The sequence below is a fragment of the Melanotaenia boesemani genome, chromosome 21 (genome assembly GCF_017639745.1).
Source record: "Melanotaenia boesemani isolate fMelBoe1 chromosome 21, fMelBoe1.pri, whole genome shotgun sequence".
NCBI classification, from domain to species: Eukaryota; Metazoa; Chordata; class Actinopteri; order Atheriniformes; family Melanotaeniidae; genus Melanotaenia; species Melanotaenia boesemani.
In genome coordinates, this window is record NC_055702.1 from 24,724,935 (window position 1) to 24,744,024 (window position 19,090).

Below are 19,090 nucleotides of genomic sequence, written 5' to 3' on the forward strand. Positions count from 1 at the left end.
TTTCTCAGATAATTATTGTAATGTGTACTTTAATGAGGAGAGATGTTAACTACTCCACAGGATTCTTCTTCCGGTTTGGTTGTCATGGCTGTTCATCTCTGTGTCGTTCTCAGTTGATTTTTGTGCGTTGTTATTTCTTTATTAATAAATAATAAATAATTAATAAATATCACTTGTTTCTTATCAACATAAACCCCTGAGTGTGACATAGGCAGAATAATTAGAATAGAATAGAAATACTTTATTAATCCCTTCGGAGAGTCCTCAGGGAAATTTGGGACAATTGTACAACATACAGTAATTTTAATTAAGAAAATAACATTAAAAGAAAATTAATTCATTAAAAGAAATCACTGAAAATCTAATTTAATTTTAGTGTTCTAGAAAAGTGATAAGAGATTAATTTATTTAGGGTTTTGGCAGTGTGGTCTGCAAGAATATGCAGCCCCCAAGTAAATCTGTCCCTGTTGGTCCCAACATTTTTATCTTTGCAGCGTATGCTCAGACCATGATCATCAATAACTGTTGTGAATTTGGGAGCTGCAAGTGGTTTGGAGTCATATATAGAGGGGTGCATATTCTGGTAAGTTCTTAAGGGTAATAATGAATACACGCCATCTACAGGCGAGATGCTGTTACTGCGTTCCTTGAGAAGGATGCGTTTCACGGCAGGGGTGCTTTTTTCGGCACGACACCTGTCCATTGATTGGGTGGCTTTTAGCGCTGTCATAATTTGTCGTTATTGAGAGTATTGGGCTGCCACCACCTTTGTTAATCCAGTCTGGTCCGGTTTCAGAGGCAAAAGGGCACCGACCACAGACAGATTAAAAATACTGAAAATACAAATCCTTATTGTAGCCCCCCAAAAAACTTCTCCCGTCTGACTGCCACACCGGCTTCCAGTCCAGCCCCTCCTTTCCTTCTCATCCTGTATTCATCTCCTACATAGTTGAGTCTAATCACTCCTCATAGGTGAATAACATCAGCCATAAAGTGTCAGTACAACAAACCCACACTACAGCTCTTTAGCAAATATGCTAAAAACTGTTAAGTAAGTAAATACTTGCATATTAGGCAGAAAACTTCAGTGATGTCATGTATGCTCGTACTAATATTTTTGAGAGTATCACTCGTCATATACAGACTGTTCATTAATGTACACACTACTAGGCAGTTGCGGTTTCACGAAGCGACGTTCAAGAAAGTCCGGCTAATTACAGGTTCTATTTGAGTTCCTATAACAGTTATGAATATGTATATTGGTTTAATTTAAACTATAAATCAGCTGTTTATCACAAAAAGTGAAGAAAGTATACAATGGACTGAAATGGTTTAATATAGTTTCACCCTGAACATTTGTCATTAGCAGAGACTTAGTATTTACTACCCTTTACCATCGAACATGAATGCAGCATATTATGCTATATCCGTAGCTGCCTGTAACTGTAGTGTTCATTGGGTTTCGCACCTTTAATAGAGCCTAATTGCAAAATGGTTAGATTCCAAAGTACCCATGTAGCACTGGCCCTCTAAACTGACGAATTTTTACTTTATTCTGAAGTTGTGTTATACTTTAAATGATATTATTTGCCAACGTTAGCTAGCACAACAGGTCTACTAGCCGACATGGAACGCTACTGTTGCCATGGTTATCCACGTACAATGAAGACTTTTAACGCAGGCACACGCTAAGACTGGACAGATGTAACACAGAGTTGCAGCTACACTTAACAGGTAGAAAGAATGCGTTTTAGCTAGTGTAGTTGTTTAGTTCTGCTACTAAATTTCTAAGTGTTGCAATGCTAGCTTGTAATAGGTGTTTACCAGAACTAAATTAATACGCTGTGCGTCAGGTATCTGAAATGATAGAAGTCGCTCACTGGTTTTGCCGGTTAAGTCGTCCAACGACAGTCTGGCACATATGGATGGTGTCCCAACTTTATCTGATTAACTATAGTGCTATTTTTAATGCTAAAATTCTTTAGGGCAGTTGCTTTTTTGTCCTCGTAGAAACATTGCACACACTTAAGTCATCATTGTGCCCTATAGTTGTCATTTTTCATTAAGAGAGTATTGGTAATAACGCGTGTAAAATTAGCTGTTATTACCATGCATCACTTCATTCTAGCTGTCACTATTATATGCCATTGTTTTCTTTCTATAAATCAAAATCTAAATGGTTTTAAATTTTGCTAATCTGCATGCTATAGGCTCAAACCCTGAACTAACAGCGAAGATACAATGCACAGCTCAGGAGAAAACTAACAAATGGAAGGTAGGTTGTCACTGACTTTTTCTTTTCTATGGCCGAATATTGTGGATGTACTTTCTCAACATCTGTGCCACATAATCTGCCTGAGAAGGATTTAAAAAGTGCACTTAAGACTATTGAAGAGTAAAGAAATAAATGTTAGATATGAAGAAATGTTGCAGAGCAGAAATTTCAGAAAGACAACCTGTTATTCAGGTTCAGTTACCAGAAGAGGTTGCGTGCTGGATGTAGTAAGATGTGACTGCTTACACGAGTTTCAACATACTCACAGTGGATTTTAAAAGTGTACTAATTTCTGTTAAAATGCCAGGTTTTCATAAAAAATATTCAACCAAGTAATTGTGAGGACATCTCTTGCTCTCAGCCCTCTTCAGGCCAAACCACAGATTTTCTGTTGGAAACTGGCTGGGCTGCTCCAAACCTTTAACTGTCTTCTGATGAAGCCATTCTTTTGTTGATTTGAATATATTTTAGGGTTATTGTTGCATAGAAAGGTGAAATTCCTCTTCAGCTTCAGCTTTCTAGCAGACACCTGAAGGTTCAGAGCCAGAAGGGATTGGTATTTTAATGGTTTTATTTCCTTAGGTACTGGTTTGTTTTTATCAGTGATTAAACTGCTGAGAGTTGAAATCAGGTCACCTGGTTCATTACAGAACAGCTGTGAATCAGCTGAGGCCGGCCAGGAAACTGAAACTTAAAGTCACCAGTATGTTTACCCTCCCTTTCCACATCAAACTCCCCATGTTTATTTTGTGTTCCCTTCTTCTCTGACTGCTGAGTCATATTAATGTTGTCTTGAGCAGAAAAGAGAACAATAAAATCAATCAGCATGTCACGCAAACAGGATGGCTCATAAAGGATTGACTGTCCTGCTCTGCTGCATTCAGCTTTCTGGTTGGGTCTTTATTTAATTCTTTCTACCTGTGTTGTCATCCATAACAATTTCTAGGAAAGTGAGACTTTATTTGCAGCTCACAGTGAGACAGAGACTCTAATAAGCACTGCAGCTTCTTTCAGTTTCATTTCTCTGTCAGTTTCCTCAGAGTGAAACACAGTAGGAGAGCAGGGGAGGAGGGAGGGGGTGTATTTAAGCTCATAGAAGGAAGTTGCTGGTTCACAGTGAGAATGTTGTGCTGGAGAAGGTGACCTGCAAGTCTTATCTAGAAGAGAAGGTAAGATAATTAATGCTGGCTGTAGTTATTTATTTGCAATCAGCTTTGTATGTATTGTCATAAAGTAATACATTTAGGTATTTTTGGGTGGGCCTTTTTGGAATATTAAATAGTGGACCTTACTGGTTAATGTGCTGTATGTAATGCATGTTTTGGTACAGATCATTTCATTGCTGTGGAACAGTTAAAAATATTCATAAATTGTTCAGTGAATAGATTAATCTATAAGTTAACAGATTAATATGTCAATAAATGTTACTGAAATAAAAATGCAGTTATTAATGTATAAAATATTAAATACATATTTCTGTTTTATTTTGAACTATTTATTTAACTTTTTCTTTATCTGTATGTTTATATTGTTGTTTTATTTTCAGCTTCACTGATTGACTTAATTTATTCATGTGTCATCTATTTACACATTCATTCTTTCTAAGTGTGCCATGGAAAGCCTGTTTTACGTAATAACAAGGTCTTGGCTTGGAGAAGGCTAACAGCCATAGCAGCTAGCTTAACTAGCAGTTCAGAGATATGGCTTACAGTAAAAGCTTTCAGTTTGTTGTTCTGAGTCCATAAATACAATTATACTTGGTTGGCAGTGCAGCTTGGTTGGTGATGCAGAGAGCAAAAGCTTTAGTTGAATAAACAGGCTATAAACAAGGTGTTGTAGCTATTCAACTGAATGTCCCAGTTTTCCTAGTTTTGCTTTAAGGCATCATTATATGAAACAGGATCTCTGCAGATTGTTGATCAATCAGTGGGTGAGACGATGAGACTGTGACACACTTTGAAAGAGAGCCCCATCATTTGCATAATGAAGAAGAAATGCATACTTGGGCTTAAAGATGGAAACTACGGAATGTAAAACAGGAATCACATATAATTATACGCTTGTAAGGGATTAAAAGAGGAAGTTTTACTAATATGCAAACATGTTGTGAAATAAGAATACAATGCATAAATGAGTTGACAGAAACAAAGAGAAGGAAAATGCAATAACACACACACACACACACACACACACATATATATATATATATATATATATATATATATATATATCTGTTCATATATATGTGTGTATTTATAGATTATATGTTTTTGAAGAAATATATAAATGAATGACTAAATGATCAAATCAATAAACGAAATAGTAACCGAAAAAAACTGAAAAACCTACATATAAAATATGGTAAGTAAATACCAGCATGAATATTGAGTACAATATTACAATAACACTTTGAGAGGGTGTTAAGTACCAACATTTTCTAGTGAAATTACACAAGCAAAAGAAAAAAAAGACCGAAAGACTGTGTGTTCATGAAAAGTTAGAAGTTAGCTGTCTACTTTTCCTTTCTTATTATTTTAATAGGGTGCAACAGCAGATCAGGGTAAAATCAGGGGTCATACAAAGAGTATAAAAGGTGAAAATGAAGTGATAAAAAAAGAATAACAGAAAAATTACATGTATGACATGTTACAAACAAGGGTAGTAAAAATCTTCCTGATCGTAACGATTATCTGATTCTAATGAGCACCACCATCACCTTTTGTTTATCAACTTTATAGACCAATCGTGCTTCAGCTCATATTCATGCCAACTAACATTAAATTAAATTTAATTCACTTGATTAATCCAAGAGGAAAATTACCCATTTTTTGTCATGTTTTTTTATTGTATTGTATTGTATTCTATTCTATTCTACAGTCGTTTATCAGACGCTTTTATCCAAAGAAACCACAGCAGTTTTTAGGCTACAGATAATTTTAAATTCACAATTTCTTGTCATTGTCATAGATATATTGAAATTCTGTTGGAGCATCAACATTGTGCAGAGCAGAAAGAGCAATACAAAGCAAAACAAATCAATATTTGGTGTCTAGCTGGTGTATAAAAACGCAGCAGCCATAGTGCAGAGGACATGTGTACAGACACGTGTGGAGTAAAAATAATATAAATTATTCATATGGAATAGTACAATCATGTAAAGACCAGTTCAGTTATTGTGTTTGGGTGTGGTTAGTGCCCAGATGGACCTGTACCTTCTACCTGAGGGCAACAGTTGAAGGAGGTGACGAGCAGGGTGGCGCCAGTCACGCAGGATGTTTTTCTAGTGTTTTCCTCAGACAGTGGGTGGTGTAGATGGTACTGATCTCAGAAAGAGTGGTACCTATGATTTTCCCTGCTGTTTTTACCACCCACTAGAGTACCTGCTGCACAGCCTTAGTAAAGCTGGAGAACCACACTAAAAACTGCATGTCAGCACACACACAATTTATGATCAGCTGTTTAGGGATTTTGACACTTCTCCGCCTACTTTGATAGTAGTGGCGTTGCTGGGCCTTTCCTACCGCTGAGGCTGTGTTAAAGTACATATATATGAATATAGTCAAGGTATTTATGCATTAATTGTTGTCTTTTTTTTCTTTTATTAGCTTTATTAAAGATGGAGGAGACTCTACAAAATGTAGTGGCCATGGTGAAGCAGCACCCTGCTGGGATTCCTCTGAAGAAACTGGCCATCATCTACAGCCAGACGTATCACAGTAACCTGTCTTATCATGCCTTACACTTTGACTCCATGGCCAGCCTGGTAGCCAGTCTAACGGATCTGATTCTGGAGGGTGACCTGGTGTTTCAAAAGGACCATCAAACTCAAAGAAATCTTGTTGCTTTGGTGGAAGAGCACCCAGAAGGGATTCCGCTGAAGAAGATAGCTGTAGTCTACAGCCAGAAATATCACCGGAATTTGATCATAGCCTCTTTGGGTTTCAAAACCATGTCCAGCCTATTAGAGTCTTTGAAAGAATATCTAGTTGTGAGGGGACAGATGGTGTTCCACAAGAGTAAACTGCCTCAGCATCAGTCTTTAGCTGGAGCTTCAATGAAAGCTAATGAAAACAGCAGGCCTGCAGCGCCACAGACGCCTGAATCCCTAATAAGGAATGGTAGTCCTGCACCTGATGTTGCTGATCCACAGCGGGATACCCCCAGTCCTCACAGGGCACTGTTCACTCAGGTGGGAAAGAACCTTCTTGGCTCCACTTTGGTTTCATTTGGCTCTTCAGCCTCAGCTCAGTGTATTCCTGGCTATCCACAAATTACTGCATCCAAGCCAGCTCAGCAACTGACCCAAGAGCAGCTGTACCAGAGGATTTTGGAGGTTAGTTATCGCAGCAGATATAAGGCTATACATACAGCTTTTCTCCACATATGTTACTTATTACATAAATATAATCTGAATTATTCTGAGATCAGAGAATTGTATTAAGAATTCAAATTAAACATTTAATTAAATGTGTTGTTTATTAGATGCTCAGTTTCATGTTTCAGTTTTTCACCCTTGAGGCCCTCAGTGATAAAGCAGGATAGCAACTTGTAAATAGTTCAGTCATCTCTGGCTCTCAGAAAGAGGAAGAGTCAACCATGCTCTGCTGCTCTGATGCAACAAAAAGTTGAGTTAGTGTCTAGCCCCTCCCACAGAGGTTTTATGTAAATATCACACAACACCTGTTTTGAATTTCTCATCTCAAAAAAGTAGATAGATGGCTGGAACAAAGGAAATGGTATTTTTGTGTGTTAATCAGCTGATTACTGTCCCAAGGTTTGTTGTGAATACAGACGTAAAGACGCCTTCTAGAAGAAACAACCCTGTGCTTTTAACCTGCTAACTCACTGTAACTGACCATTAACTTTTCTGACCCTCATTTTTAAAATGTTGGAATGCTGTTTAACATGTAAAGAAAAAAAAGATTAAATTTATTTGCAAACCTTTCAAACCAACATTTTATTCACAACTGAACATAAAAAACATCACATATTAAAGGTAAAACATTTCAGTATTTCAGGAAAATATTAGCTCATCTTGAATTTGATGGTTGCAGAAAATTGCGTAAAAATGCTGGAAAAATAAGCGGAACTAAAAAGAAACAACTGGAGAAACTAAATAGATCAACACTTAAAACTTTGCTGGATCGTTGGTGCTCCCGAGCGCTATCACTGTTACTGTCAGCAGTTTCTGAGTAACGGTAGTTTGCAACTCTGCGGGGTAACTGGTGATGGATAACTTACCCTTAAGCTGATCTCTGAAAGTTTTCCAGGCATTTATATCCCATCCAGGAGGTTTACAATCCAGCCACAAAATGTAGTGTTTATTCAGAGGTACATCCACAATGTGTGATCCATGATAACACCATTATTTATCATATTTTCATCATAAAAACTTATGTATTGATACATTCAATTCACATAATTTTAGCCTCATAATCTGAAATCTGAGGCTGTCCTGAAAAAATAATGTCTAGATGTAGACTTGGATTAAAAGGGTTGAGTTCTAAATTAATTTTTATACTCAAAAACCAAAAATTGATAAAATGTCCTGGAGTTTTAAGGGTCAATGAGCAACTGGTAAGACAACTGAGCATAAAAAGAGCACATTAAAGAGGCAGAGTCTCTCAGACGTAAACAGAAGTTCAGGAATGTGCGAAAGGCTCTACAAATTGTGACATAATTTTGGAATTAATGTTCCAATAGAAAATATCTCACTTTAAACATAAACTTTATTGGCTTTTTATCTGTGTTTATTTATTGGTGTTCTATTATGAATAAATTTAAAATTTACACTCTGTTTTCATTCACATTTTGCACAGCAATTGAGATTATAATTACTATGCTTTTCCAGGTGATGAAGACACACAAGCTGGCCTCTCCATCAATGAGTCAGCTCCAAACCGGCTATTCACAGCTGTTTGGTGAGCAGCTTCCACTGGTGCAGTACATGTCTCTGTATGACAGCTGGGAGACTCAGAAGCCGCAACCTCAACCTGAACCGGTGGCGGCAACAACCAAGAGTAATCCATGGCAAACTTCTGCAGGTATCCAATCATTCAGTTTTACATAAAAAATTTAAGATTGTCATCCATCCATGCTTTAAAAATGTGTGTCTCTGTACCCTCTTACAGCAACACCAAATCTTTCAAGAGAGCCTGAAAAAGAGCAGCAAGCAGCTGCTGGACCCAGCTTCCTCTCTGGATATGATTTTCCAGCGCTGGGGTCTGACAGGAGCTCGACCAAAGAGCAGAAGAGCAAACTGAGAGACGCCTTTCCAAGAGAAGCCACTGCCCCGGTCTTTAGAGACGCTTATCACGCCCAGCTGCGGGAGGTCCATGGAGGTAATATGCGGGCAATGGAGGCCATGGAGGAGGATGAAAATCTAGCAGGAAGGAAGAGGAACAGGGCCATGGATACGGATATGATCAACAGTCTCATGGAGAGCGTGATACGAGAAATTGCTGCGGATGGAGAGCTGGTCACTAAAGAAAAGGTGAGAATGAACAAAATAGGCGGCTTCTTTTTTTATAGATGTGTATTGCTAAACAATGCACATCTAATATTTAATGTTCTTTATTTAATTTCAACTTTATTTTTCATTGTTCTCCACATTTCCATCAAGGTGATATCCAGGGTGTCCATGATGGTTCCCTCTGTGGACCTGGGAAAGATTAAACCCTGGACTTTTCCAGCTCTAAAAGACCTCCAGTACATCACGAGAGAGATCAACATGTTCTTAGAGGTGGGCATGCATCTGTTTGGTATAAACTTATTCTTATTCAGAGTAAAGTTGTTATGTAAAGAGCTTCTTTTCTCCTCCTATCAGTGCACTGAGGCGGTGACATCCATCTGTACCCTGTATGAGCTGGGCCAGTCATTGGCCGGCCTGAAGGACAAGAAGCACTATGAAGAGCTGAACCTCGGGCCACTGTGCAAACTTCCCCTCATACACCGCATGTTCAAGATCGATAGTAACACTAAGGATGATGATATCCACCAGATCGAGACTGTGGATATCTTAAAGGTACTAATGAGCATAAGCGGAGTTCATCATACAACACCAGATAAAATGAAATTACTGATGTGGCCATTTTAAATCTCAGAAGGTGTAAGCTGCCTTTTTGTGACAGAAGGGAAAATGACTTCATGTCACGTCATCTTCGGTATTATTTCTTCAGCAAAGATTTAAATTTTTGAGTAAACTTGTGGACTCATACTGATAAAAAGATAATAATTTGGTAGTCGGTAGTTAATATTGGTTGTTTTTTGTTTGTTTTATTTTTCATTAATTAGACAATAATGAAATAGTCCTTAAGTTTTTATTCACATTATCTTTTAATTAGCAACAATTTAACCTTCCACAACCTGCCAACTATATATAAAGAGATATATCTGTACATCTCTCTCTGTTTATAGAATACAACTTTATTGTCATTGCAACAAAAAGTACAATGAAATTACATATATTTTTGAGCCTAACTGTGTCTTGTTCCTTTCTTTAGCAAATCCGCATTTTTAAGAGGAACCAGAACAAGCCAAAACTCGACCTGGCTGAGTTCCTAAAGTATCTGGCTGATCACTACAACTGTGACTCTCCTTATGAGCTGGGTATCAGGATACACAGCTTTGGCCTCCCCATAGGGGTAAGAGACACACTCTGTAACATACCGAGTACTAGGGATGTACCAATACCACAGTTTTTCAAACTAAGTAGTTACTGGTACTTAATATTTGAATACTTGCTGATGCCGAGCACTGATATGAGTACTAATTAATCCCATTACAGCTCACGGGTAAGGAGTGTGAACCAGAATGTCGGATGCGACTACTGAGTGGTTAATTGTGTGATATATCACATGGGTCACCCTGTGGCCATCTTCTAAATGGAAGACTGGAAAACTGTCAAAATCCCAATGATAAAAATGATCACATAATCTCTCTACATGAACATGTTAAATTTGACAGCCCTAGTTTTTTTACATTAGTATCAGGTTGTGTAGTATCGGAACACTCATGAAAATCAAGCATGCATACACCCACATAGTATTGGGCCGATACCTGATACTGGTATCTGTCCATCCCTACCGAGTATTAGCTGAAAAGGTAAGGACTGTTAAATGAAGGAGAAAGTTTTGATTTGTCAGCTAAGTTCATGCTAAAGAAAACAGAACATTTACCAACTATCAGTATGAGCAGTTTACTGGTCTGGAGCATTCGCTATGGAGGAAAGACATCAGCAATGATTAGAGAAAAAAAAGGTCATTTTCAAACAACAGGAAGGTTCACCAAGTTACATCTGAACAAACTACAGGGCCAACTACATCTCTTTGTCTTATTGCCATTATAGCTCTTCTTGAATTTTAAGTCTTGGATTTTTTATTAATTGTTTTTTTCCCCATTTATGGTTTAAAAAACATGTGTGTGCCTCTAATGCAAATATGTGCTGCTTCAACCAGAGCTTCACCTGTATAGTGAAAGCTCTGACTTCTGTTTCTGCCACAGACTCTTAATAAGGTGACCTCAAACGAGCGGCTGATCTTGGAGCATGCCAGAGAGGCCATCCAGACAGAGCTGGAGGAGGAGACCCTGGAGCGGCTGAGAAAGATCAAGAAGAGCGTTTTAGAGCCGGTGCAAGGCGGCGGTTCCTTCTCCTCCATGGGAAACTCAGATCTCAGGAAGAAGTACGCCTCTATGGCGTCGGCCGAAGTGGTGCTGGCTGTCTTTACAAACGCTGCAAAAGTGTTCAGCCCCAGGATGGCTAAGGTGGGAGCTCCACACTGATAAATGTTCTGTGGTTAAAAGTCTTGTTTCCTGCTCAGATGCATCAGAACCTTTGCAGTGGCAGTTCTTGGATTCTCTGGTCACACATTTCAAATTCTCTGCTAACGAATTTGTGGTTTAATTCCTCTAAACATTCAAAGTCTCCTTCAATGGGCTGTTCTCCAGTCATGAGTTTATTAACAAAAATGTCTTCTATCGCCTCCTAATCCTTCATAAAGGTACAACAAACGTTGGATTTAACCGATGCACCCTTGTTACTCATTAAAGTTAGGACTAGATTTTAGATTTTCATTATTAAAATTGCTATTTCTGAAAAAGTCATCCGTTTTCCAACATGTAATACTGAAGCTCAGATCCAGCAACTGTAGTTTATGAGAAAGAATAGCTTGGTTGTCATGGCAACATAACATCATCACCGCTGTGTAGACATAAGTAAATTCTAGCCAGATGAAATGTGTTGCAATCTGTGTTTGCCTTGGGAGTGGCAGACAAACACAGAGTGCTTATTTTAGAAGTGTACTCAGACATAATGTCAGGTAAATGATTACTGATACAGAAATATACTGATCTGTTCATCCAGCACGTCGAGAGCTTCCTGATGAAGGTGTCGAGTGACTCGCTGGCGAGAGCTCTGTTTCAGCTGGCTGTGTGTGGAGGCTCCCTGACTGTTCCACAGGACCTGGTGCTCAAAGACAAGACTCCCAAACCAGCTGAACAGACTAAAACAGCAGACAACACCAGCACATCCCTCCCCAGTGAAGGTTCTTACACAGAAAATCATTTTCTGCCATATTATGTAGTCTGATGATGTACAGCCTGTGGTAAAGTCTTGCATCGCCCCCTCGTTTCTTTATATTTTGTTAGTAAAGTTTATTTATAAATAAAATTTATTTATAAGTGTTTTTCACAGATAAAATGGGAATAATAAAAACAACACAATTTCATAAAATAAATTACATCAACTAAAAGATTTAAATAGTCTTCAGCTGCTTTTTAAGAGTACATGGAGCCGACCACACAGAGGGACAGGGGCAAGTCATTCCAGAGTCTGGGAGCTACATCCTGAAAAGCCACATCTCCCCGGGTTTTAAAACTGGTCTTTGGGACCTACAGGAGGCTCTGGCCTGAAGACCGAAGAGTGCGCCCTGAGGAGTAGGGACACAGCAAGTTGGCAATATACGGGAGGGCCTGACATGTAAAACCCGGAAAGTCAAAACTAAAATTTTAAAGTCATTAATAAATTTGACTGGAAGCCATTGAAGTGTTGATTAAACAGGCTGATGTGGGCTGTTCTGGGCGTACCTGGCAATAGTCTGGTAGCAGAGTTCTGCACTAACTGAAGTCTGTTGAGAGTCGCCTTACTGAAACGAGTGAAAACAGAATTGCAATAATCAATACGAGATTAGATAAAAGTACGAATGATCATTTCAGGATCTGATTTTTACAACATTCTCCTAACTTTAGAGATAGATCTCAAACCATAAAAACAACTTTTGGTCAGCTGTCAGGAACGATCCTCCAAACACACAGCTTGATCAAACACAACCCGAGGTTCCTGGTTTCTGGCTGGTTTGAACAGACAAACCCAGAGCACCAAGATGTTTTTTGATCATTGGGATCTTTTTATCAGGAGCAATGATCAGAGAGCTAGTTTTTGATGCGAGACATACATTCCAGGAGCACAGATAAAAACTGAAACTCTGATTCACTGAAAGGACACAACTGAATACCATCAGCATAAAAGTGACAGGACACATTTTTAAAAGCACAAATCAGCCAACCAAGAGACATCAACTACAACAAAAACAAAACCGAACCAAGAATAGAACCCTGCGCAACTCCACAAGACAGCTAGGACACATCAGACATTTCATTGTTGATAACAACTGTGATGGACCGAGCAGTGAAGGACAGTCAGGCACAGATTTAAAGTTAAAAAAAGGGGGTTTTATTTTCACACAAAAAAGTAATCCAAACAATTATTAAATTAATGAATAATCTAACCAGTAAAAGAGGTCAACATACCAGAACTCTACTTAAATAACTTGTGGCAAAAATGACTCAAACAAACCAAACCAACAAATGAAACAAACTGACCTGACAACTGAGACACAAAGGTAAAGTTAAAGTGGCTGATCAGCCCAAACAAAAGACACAAAGGGGTAACACACAAAAACCTAACTAAGCTAACAAAGGAAAACACAATTTCCCCACAATTTCCCAATAACACCACAATATACCCCAAAATGCGCACCAGTTCTAGAATATTTGTGATGTTACTTATTAAAATAAACTAATGTCCAACAGAATCATATAGTGCTCTGTAAATTAGATCTAATATGAAAACTATAGATAAGTGTGTGTGTGTGTGTGTGTTTAGTACTGTCCACTGCACATTACCACTCATGTGTGGCTGTAAATGCAGCCATCACAACAACATTAAAATTCTTCCTTTGTATATATGAGAAAAAAACCAATGGACCGATCCTGAAAACACCATCTCTGATTCAAGTTGATTTATCAGCATACTGTGATCTACAGCATCGAAAGCAGACGTTAAATCCAGTAAAACCAAAACTGTGTAACGACCTGAGTCTGCGGCCATCATCACACCACTGGAGACTTTCACTAGAGCAGTTTCTGTGGAGCATTTTCCAAAAACCTGATTGAAAATGATCATAGAAATCTTGCTGCTCCATAAAGGATGTCAGCTGGCCTGCCACTACCTTTTTCAAAATTTTGGACACACATGGTAGTTTTGATATGGGCTTGTAGTTTTTAAGCTCCGGGAAAACATGAAATAGGTGAAGTTTAAAAGATGAAAAGAAAGTTTGGCTGCTTGGAGGCAGAAAATAAAGAAATAAGATGTGGATCAAGACTTTTGCACACACTGTATGTTTAGCTATATGTAGTCTATATATATACTACTCTGTATATATATAGACTGACTGAACAACATGCTTTTTGTGCCTCTCAGCCGAAGTGAAGAAATATATGAAAGACAACCTGGCTGCTCAGAACTCGGCCATCACTTTGGCCCACATTGCTGCTCTGGAGAGGAAGCTGACCAAACACTTCCACATCAAAGATTTCCTCTCTATTCAACAAGGCACCTTCCTGGAGTTTCTGGGGAAAAACATTCAGGTACAGCTTTGACTTTTGTGTGAAATTTCTAACTCAGGTGATCACATCACCCTTTGAAAGATCACTGAGTGTTGCCATAGTGATAGCAGCCTACACTCATTGCATCCTGCTCTTATCTGTGGTTGTCTAAAGCTGCTGCAGGACAGCCTGGGCTCTGCTTTGTTTCTGGGAAGCAACATGGGACTTTCAGGCAGCGGTTTCCGTCCCACCAGACAGGACGTGTTTGAATTCATCAAACAGTGCGGCAGCATATCATCCACTGATCCGGACGAAGTAAGTCAGTTACAGATACACTAATGCTGTGACAAAAACAAAGACACTGAAAGAATAAGAGTTGACATCCCGCTATCTTCTCCCAGCTCGCTCACATTGAGTCAGCACTAAGGTGCCATTACAGGGTACGGGACAGTCGGGACTTGGGCTACGGTACCCTGCACATGTTGGTCGGCCTGGTCCAGCGGCAAAGAGAGCTTAGTGGAGGAGGCCTGAGCCCAGTCTACTATGAGTCAGCGTTGCTGGCTAAGCAAAACAAATCAAGGTCAGAACATCACTGACATCAGTCTATAGTCAGCTGCAGAGTCAGAGTAACTTTTCCAGAGATCCCCAGTCCATTTTGATCATTGCAGCTAAGTAAAGACCTCAGTTTTGAATCTTTTAGTTAAAACTAGGATTTGGCTTAACTCGCCACCATTTCCGGTCCTCGTTTTATTCTCATCTGCCTTTTATCTTAACAGTGCTGACAGTGGATATGAGTCTGTGGGGCGCTTGGGTGAGATGTCCAAGGCTCAGGCCCTGGCCAGCTTGCTCTCCTGTCCTCTGCTGGAAGATTTGAATGAATGGAGCCAATGGGAGCTGATCTTTAAACCCCTTCACGGCCCCCTCAAAGATTTCATAGAAAGAAATGCAGGTAGGCATCAGCCATGTTTAGCTTTTCTGTGGTTTTGCATTCGGGTGTACGTAAAGTTTCTCAAGTTTAATGTGATATATCAGGTAAATAAAAGAGATGTAAAATGCCACATTGGAAACTGATGTGTGAAATGTGGGAAGCCACGACAAGTCATCTTAATTTCATAGATCATTGCCTAGCTAAGTAAACCATGGATTGCATCACGTTTTCTTTTCTGATTTATTCTCCCCACCCTGAGCATGCATGGGGTGACAGTGGGGAGGAAAAACTCCCGTTTAACATGAAGGAAAACCTCCAAAGAAAAGAAGAGATTTCATCCTAATGTTGTGAGCTTACAGTAGCCAGGGGAGATTAGCAGTCATTTGTTGTTATATCTGTTAATCTGAGCTGTGTCAGATAAAAAATTGTAAAGTTAATGTGAAAAATGAGGCTGTGTTGGTGGTGACTCTCACTGTTACTCCTGTATGATTGGTTCTGCAAGGTGTGCAGCTCTCAAACTTTACTCAGATTACTCAGATCAGACTTTCCTCTCTAAGGGTCATGTGGGTATAAACAATGCCAGCAAACTGCCCTCTGATTATTCAGATTCATCCTTTCATTTTAAACTTGGCTGCTCTTTATTTGCTAAGGAATTCACATTATTTACTCCCTACAATATGTTTGAGTGTGAACATTTTCATTTTTAGTGCCTTCAGAAATACATCCAGTCAGCTTCAGCTTTATTACTAAGAAATAAGACTTTGTGCAACAAATATTTGAACTAATGTTGATTTGTTGACACCACAGAAAACACAGGTCTTGCAGCATTGGAGGTAACACCAGGTGTGCTGCTTCGGATTACAACAGACACAGGAGACAAACACTTCTCATACGCCGTCTCGGCCCTCGATCCTATCGGCACAGCCGGCCACCTTGTGTCCATGGCGGTGGCAGATGGGATCGACAACGCTCCCACGGCTCTGCTGGCCAATCACATGCAGAGCTCTCTGGCTGCAGCCGTGGCCGAAGAAGGTAGTGGTGCTCAATTTGCAAAATGACAAAGAAATGCATGCAGCACAAGTTGTCACTAACATAAAGTGTGTGTTCTTAGATCTGTCCCTGGCTGAAGAGGATGTGACATGTTTCAGCAGAGTAGCCAAATTCCTCCTGCAGTGTCTGACACGAATCCCCACAAGAACCTGCCAGGCTCTTTTGCAGCAGGTCAGTAAGACTAAAGAGAAATGACAGGGATTAGCTGTTTTTGGAGACACATTATTCCATGCATTTATTTAATGGCTGTTTAAAAGCTCAACAGAAAGTAGAAGTTGAAGCTCTGAGATGCAAGAACCATCACTGGATTTTATAGTCAGCAGTTTTAAAATACTAAGAAGGTCTCGTGTCTCCTGCAGCTGTTAGAATATCATTTATCTTGATCTTTCAGTACTTTTGTCTACAAATTCAATCTGCTGACAAGGTGGTTCTTTTCAGATAGTTCTTTCCATACCATATGCATGACTCATATTCTCTGCATATGACTCACAGTCATTTCAGACTTTCCAGCTGCACTGAAGCTGTCCACGGTTGTGTAACAATCTGTGAAAATCAAACATTGTCTTTCTTTTGCAATAATGATTAAAAAACTGGGTGTGTGCTCCTGTATGCACATGACTTCCAGGTGTTCTTGGAGCCATTTTCTCGTGTCTTGGGCCAGGCCAAGTCCAAACAGGTCCTGATCACCGTGGCTCAATCCGACCCAAAGCACCTGAACTGCCTGCACCGCCTTGGCATCCTCCTGGGTGTCACAGACTGGGTCAAAGACTACCAGAAGAAGCTGATTCCGCCTCAAAATCAAAGCTGCAACACACACACAGATGCTGTGGGTCACAATAGGGTGAGAATACAAAAAAAAAAAAAAAAAACACCGGTCTCATGACTTTACAGCAAAGAAAAGTACATGAAACTCACCTTAAATATTTAAATTAACACTCATCTTGGTCCTGAAACTCACGGAATGCTTGAAACATGCAAAATGTAAAATCAATTTATAAAAAATAATATAGTTCAGTGAGTGTGTCTGTCATATAACTGTGTTTACAGCAAGTCCTTTTAATTTATTAACGCTTTCTGTGACTTCAGTCTAATTTGATAGATTCTGAAAGCAGCAGTCTGTCTGCTCTAAATACGAGTGAAGACGAGTTCCTTGAGGATGACATCATGGACAGCAGCTCAGTGTCCTCCCACCTCAACCACAGCCCACAAGGTGACCGAACAGGCCAACCCCATCACAGGAAGTTACGTGAACTTCCTTTAATAATAATTAAAAAAACGACTGTACACATTTTTGTTTCTAGTCAACGGTGACCTGGATGTAGAGATTGAGGAGGAAGAAGATGAGGAGGAGCTGTATGAGCTGACTTCCATTTCTAAAGGAGAAACCTCAGATGTCCAAAGCGAAGCTGAAGGAGGTCAAAGTGAGGAAACTTCTGGCTCTGATGAAAAGGATGCTGCCAGCTGCCAATCAGAGGCCGATTTCCATTTCCAAAAGGCTGTAATTGAAAACATCAGGTTTGTTATTGTTATTTCTGTTCATCCAGTTAGGAGTCGGATTTACAGCCAGAATAAAGCTGATCTGATGTTTCTTACAGGAAAAACGAGTTTGGTGTTGGAGTGGAACTGACGGCAGAGGGCCAGAAGCTGATGCAGGTCCACCAGGAGAGACTGGGCCGCAGCTTGGACCGCCTTTCCACTGAACTCTACAGCAAAGACACACACTTTGTCCTGGAGCTCATTCAGGTGGCTGCTTCCACATTTATACACCTAAAGAATAGAATAGAATAGAAATACTTTATAAATCCCTTCAGAGAGCCCTCAGGGAAAAGATGAGACTGAAATCAATTTAGTTAAAAAGAAGAAACGGGATTCTGAAGAATAAAGTCATCAGATGTTTTGTTTCTGAATTCTTTTATCCTCAGTGGTTTCTGTTTTTCAGAACGCTGATGACAACAGTTATCCGTCAGAGTCTGGTCTCGTTCCTGCGCTGGCGTTTGTGGTGGAGAGAGACTGCATTACTATCCTCAACAATGAGAACGGCTTCCGGGAGGAGAACATCAAGGCCATCTGTGATGTGGGTCGCAGCACTAAGGGAAAACACAAATATGGATACATTGGTAATGACGCATCCATTAGTTACGCCTTCAGAACCAAAGCAGCTGACCGTTGTTAGACAAGTTAAAAACAAAACATGACGACTGTGTTCTTTTTCATCCAGGACAAAAAGGCATTGGCTTCAAGTCAGTGTTCAAGGTCACAGACTGTCCTGAGATCCACTCCAACGGCTTCCACTTGCGCTTCGACAAGAACTGCGGCCCCATGGGATACATCCTCCCCCACTGGGCTGAAGACGAGAGGCCTCTGGACACACAGCTCAAGGACATAAATCAGCACAGGTTGGATTGTTGAGAACCCGTACAACATTTTCACTGTGGATGTTTTGATGTGATTGTGATACAGTCACACTACCATCACACTGGTGCAGCTAAATTAAAGTTGTTCACAGAGTCGGAAGGAATTAATGGATTCTGATGAGTTCAAATCCCACTTCCTGAAAGTTGGAAAGTTTTCTAAAGTAACACAAACAGTTGTATCAGAGATGAAAAATTCTCTTTTAGCAGGAAGGAAAAACCTCCATCATAACCAGGACCAGGAAGGTAATTTGTTTGGACGGGTTAGAGGTGGAAAGAACAAGAAAGAGGGGTCAACAAGCACCATAACGCTTAGCCAGAGATACCTGCTGAGAATGAAAAGGAGAAACACATTTTAATAACAAAAGTAATTTATACATGGAGAGTAAAGAAGGCAGAGAGGAACCCAGTGCATCATGGGACATCCACCAGCAATCTAAGCCTGTAGCAGTAGAACCAAAGGGATGGATAAGGGTCACCACCACTAAAAGGGAAGTTTTAAGCTTGATCTTAAAGGAAGGGTGTCTGCATCCTTAAGCCAAA

At 39.7% G+C, this 19,090-nt stretch overlaps 1 protein-coding gene across 3 annotated transcripts in view; it reads left to right on the forward strand.

Moving 5' to 3' along the window:
* The first annotated feature begins 1,468 nt into the window (after positions 1 to 1,468).
* Positions 1,469 to 19,090, forward strand: part of wu:fj29h11 (protein NO VEIN) — a 50,294-nt gene continuing 32,672 nt past the window's right edge. For 2 of the 3 annotated variants that reach the window (XM_041973794.1, XM_041973796.1), the window contains exons 1-22: positions 1,469 to 1,734; positions 2,211 to 2,275; positions 5,881 to 6,608; positions 8,127 to 8,319; positions 8,407 to 8,768; positions 8,898 to 9,017; positions 9,102 to 9,299; positions 9,778 to 9,918; positions 10,778 to 11,038; positions 11,637 to 11,817; positions 14,034 to 14,200; positions 14,333 to 14,473; positions 14,560 to 14,738; positions 14,935 to 15,107; positions 15,894 to 16,118; positions 16,198 to 16,307; positions 16,762 to 16,977; positions 17,223 to 17,346; positions 17,438 to 17,651; positions 17,732 to 17,879; positions 18,076 to 18,253; positions 18,355 to 18,532. In XM_041973794.1, the coding sequence (XP_041829728.1) occupies positions 2,269 to 2,275; positions 5,881 to 6,608; positions 8,127 to 8,319; positions 8,407 to 8,768; positions 8,898 to 9,017; positions 9,102 to 9,299; positions 9,778 to 9,918; positions 10,778 to 11,038; positions 11,637 to 11,817; positions 14,034 to 14,200; positions 14,333 to 14,473; positions 14,560 to 14,738; positions 14,935 to 15,107; positions 15,894 to 16,118; positions 16,198 to 16,307; positions 16,762 to 16,977; positions 17,223 to 17,346; positions 17,438 to 17,651; positions 17,732 to 17,879; positions 18,076 to 18,253; positions 18,355 to 18,532 (4,244 nt within the window). In that variant the 5' untranslated portion in view covers positions 1,469 to 1,734; positions 2,211 to 2,268. Of the gene's footprint in view, positions 1,735 to 2,210; positions 2,276 to 3,190; positions 3,445 to 5,880; positions 6,609 to 8,126; positions 8,320 to 8,406; positions 8,769 to 8,897; positions 9,018 to 9,101; positions 9,300 to 9,777; positions 9,919 to 10,777; positions 11,039 to 11,636; positions 11,818 to 14,033; positions 14,201 to 14,332; positions 14,474 to 14,559; positions 14,739 to 14,934; positions 15,108 to 15,893; positions 16,119 to 16,197; positions 16,308 to 16,761; positions 16,978 to 17,222; positions 17,347 to 17,437; positions 17,652 to 17,731; positions 17,880 to 18,075; positions 18,254 to 18,354; positions 18,533 to 19,090 lie in introns of those variants that run through there. The other variant, XM_041973797.1, reaches the window with a different exon arrangement.